This window comes from Sinocyclocheilus rhinocerous, unplaced genomic scaffold, assembly GCF_001515625.1.
Source record: "Sinocyclocheilus rhinocerous isolate Xijiao unplaced genomic scaffold, SAMN03320098_v1.1 scaffold92, whole genome shotgun sequence".
Lineage (NCBI taxonomy): Eukaryota > Metazoa > Chordata > Actinopteri > Cypriniformes > Cyprinidae > Sinocyclocheilus > Sinocyclocheilus rhinocerous.
This window is the reverse complement of record NW_015655569.1, coordinates 277,194-280,702: the sequence shown is the minus strand read 5'-3', so window position 1 is coordinate 280,702 and position 3,509 is coordinate 277,194. Positions and strand designations below refer to the sequence as shown.

Sequence of the window (3,509 nt, the reverse complement as noted above, 5' to 3'; positions counted from 1 at the left end):
TAATATAAATAATAAAAAAAGAATAAAAATAAAAGTTGCTGCAACTGAGGAAGCCATTAATGGCTCTCGTTCCCTACACAATAAACTACTTGTGCACAGGCTACATGCAATAATAAGCACTGTCATGTAATCATAATTTCAGATGCCTTATGTTTGGAAATGCAATTGTGTGTTTTTTATGCAATATCCCAAAATTAGCTTATATCTTATATAAGCTTATTAGCTTTTATATCACCACATCAGGATATAAAACTGTCTTAGGCACAGTTATAATTGTCATGCCTACATTTTGCAAGTTATTATCTGCAAGCCATCATAAACATGCCCACCATCAGAAGCACAGTCTCTCACCTCTCCATCCCATCTCCGATCAGCTCCTCTCCGTCTCCGTCCTCCTCAACAGGAATACTGTCTCCCAGAAGCCCCTCGGACTCGTCCTCAAACGGGGGCAGATCTCGGCCGGGGCTGGAGGTCAGGTCACCCCGCCGCGAGCCACGACTGGGGCTGGTGGCCATGTGAAACGACTCCGATGAATCCTGTTTTGGAACAAAAACAAAAAAAGTCAGTGTTATGTAAAGATTTTTGTTTTATACTAGAATTTAAGGAGAAATGTTAAATGTCAATGAGGAAAATGCACATGTGTAACTAGATCAGGCTGAGGTAATAATACTGAAACCAAGTATTACATCTGAAAAACAGACCTGTCAATCTGCCAATGTGTTACACACTCAATCTCTACTATCACATTATTTAAGAAAAGTCAGTTATAACTTGTAACAACTGCTGAACCACAACAAAGAAACTAGTTTTACCCACGTGGGACCTTTTTGGGCCAGCATAACTCTTCAACAGACAATATTCTTAGTATATTTATATGAATATATGTCATACATGAGTTTTTAGTCAAGTTAAAACCACACATTTCTATCATATTTATATAATATCAATTTTTTTCTAATCAATGAAATGATTTGACAGGTACGGTTGTAAAAAAAAAAAATATATATATATATATATAATACAGAAATCGAATTGAGATCACAACGGATTTGTAAATGTGAACGCACATTTGTTAATGTTTATTGCATTGAGTTTATTGTAATATCAAGATCATTACATTTTAACTTCACTAGACAATCCTACAAGACAAGCACGCATAATTTCGAACACGTTTGCAAACTTCAAATACTTTAAAACATATTTGAACAATCTTTAAAAGATCTATTTAAATAAACATCATATTACACAGAAATACACTCACCGCCATCTTCTCACGACCGTTTTGAACAGCAGCAAGCCTGTAGACTAGTTTTTCCCGGGAAGACTGATTTTTCGCGCGAAATGCTCCACGTGACCACAAAGCGCGCGAGGCGCTATGAATATGTATCGAGGAAGTGAGTCTGAGCGCTGTGATTGGTTCGGTGGCAACAACGTCATTCCAAACTGAACGTTCATTGGTTTGACGCGGGAAAGGGGGCGGACATCGATAGAAAAAAAAACACACACAAAGCACTAGAATAGTGAAAGTTCACATTTTGTGTTAAATAAAATAAGCAGTCGGAACTACAGTGAAGACTCACATAAGTGCCAAACTATGTGACTCCTCAGATGGTTCTATAGTAAACCGTTTTTTAAGTTTATAATAAAACGAACTAGATTTTTTTACATTTTCTAAAGAAAACATGAGTGGTGTTTCTTTGTGGAAAGAATTTCATTTAAATGATCACATCCTTAGGTACAGTATGTTATTGGTTTAGTATGAAGAATTAAAATAACACAAAGAATGTACATACAACAATGAAACTTAGCATTGACAATATTTAATCAATCTTTTACAGCCTTGGACAATAATTGTACTCTTTAGTTAAATTTTTCTCTAGTGTATTAATTGGCCCCTAAAGTGCACACTGCCTGCATACTTTTCAAGTACCTCTCAACAATATGTACAGAACTGGCACAGTCACAGCAAACGCAGCACAGGTCAGGACTGTATTGTATTGAGTTGTTTTGTTGATCTGCGCCTCCAGTCTTTTCTCCGTTTGACCAAGGCCTTGAACGACTGTCTCTGTATCGCATACAAAAAGCTGCGCATCTCGGGTTTGAATGACTGGCTTCTCCGCGGGACGATACTGCAGGGTCGTCTTGACCGCCTGCAGCTCGGTCTCAACCTTCCCGACATTCTCCTCCAGCTGCTCCAGCTGTGGTTTAAGGCTTTCAATGAGCCCTTGGGCTCTTTGGCTGTGTTGGAGAATCTCTCGGATCGCTTCTTCTGAAGAACTGGATGCAGAAGTTGGGACGACGGCAGTTGCTGGTGGGACAAACGCTGGTTTGACTGTTTTCACATCTTTTACACTGCCTTTCAAAGCCATCCTGAGTGAGTCGATGAGGTTGCGGAGTTCGTCTTGTTGCGTTTTGTGCATGCTGGCCTGGACCTTGATGGCTTCCTGAAGACTCACCGGTCCCTTCTGGGCCTCCAGCAACAGGCTCTTGAGTTCCTGCAAACGTACCCGGTTTATATAAGTCGAACCCATCACGCCAATGACAGCGCCCAACACCGAACCAATAACGGACCAGTTTTTGGTACGTTCAGCCCTGGTCCGCTCTTTCTCGTGGCTCCCTCGCACGGCAGCAGAGAAGAGCGCAAACTTCTCTCGCTCGCCGCCTTCTGCGTTCTCATAGGCCGTTTTGAGACGCCGTTCTTCCTGTAAACGACAAAAACGTTAAAGGGAAGGTGCAATCCATATACGTATAGGGCTGGGCGATAAAACGATAATGAAAATAATCGCGATATAAATTTCCTCGATAAAACGATAAAGCCCCGTTCACACCAAGAACGATAACTATAAAGATAACGATATTAGCGTCCACACCAGCGAACGATATCGTCTGTTTATTCTAAGCGCACATGCGTCTGCCGCTTTAAATTCTTGAGCTCGTTACAGCAGAATGGATTCTGATTGGCTGTCAGTTGTTCGTTCATCAGCTGGAAAAAAAATAGTTTTGAAAGTGATCACAACGATATCGTTCCTCTGTATCGTTATCGTTATAGTTGTGGTGTGAACTATGCTATTCTTTAATATTGAGAACGATTTTTAGAACTAGATCTTTATCGTTATCTTTATAGTTATCGTGCTTGGTGTGAACGGGCCTTAAGAGTTTGATACAGTGGTTATGCACCAAAAGCAGAACGAATCAGCGCTACTCATGTGAACCACGTCACACGGACCATTTATCCACTCGGCTCAAACTTCAAACGGCAGCACAGCATGAGTTTACTAGAGCAAATGCGTTTACTCGCTGATGAGTCTTGGTCACATGACACTAAACAGCGCTGTGAGATCCAGAGTGAAGTGCTTGAATTCAGAGAAGAACACAAATGATTTAAACTAGTTTAAAGCCAGATGAAACAGCGCTGACAAACAGCAAAAACACTGTGCGCAATGATACAGTCAGAAGGCTTTTCAATCTACAAATCGCCATCATTTACCATGGATTTACTGTATTTAGAC

The 3,509-nt window shown here is 40.6% G+C and overlaps 2 protein-coding genes across 2 annotated transcripts in view; both read right to left on the bottom strand.

Moving 5' to 3' along the window:
- Window positions 1-1,267, bottom strand: part of LOC107718478 (DNA replication licensing factor mcm2-like) — an 11,760-nt gene extending 10,493 nt beyond the window's left edge. The window contains exons 1-2 of the mRNA XM_016525567.1: window positions 1,262-1,267; window positions 352-536 (exon numbers count right to left, since the gene is read on the bottom strand). Coding sequence (XP_016381053.1) covers window positions 352-536; window positions 1,262-1,267 — 191 coding nt within the window. The remainder of the gene's footprint in view (window positions 1-351; window positions 537-1,261) is intronic.
- Window positions 1,268-1,690: 423 nt separating this feature from the next.
- LOC107718461 (coiled-coil domain-containing protein 51-like) overlaps window positions 1,691-3,509 on the bottom strand; it is a 3,463-nt gene continuing 1,644 nt past the window's right edge. The window contains 1 exon segment of the mRNA XM_016525543.1: window positions 1,691-2,702. Coding sequence (XP_016381029.1) covers window positions 1,923-2,702 — 780 coding nt within the window. The 3' untranslated portion in view covers window positions 1,691-1,922.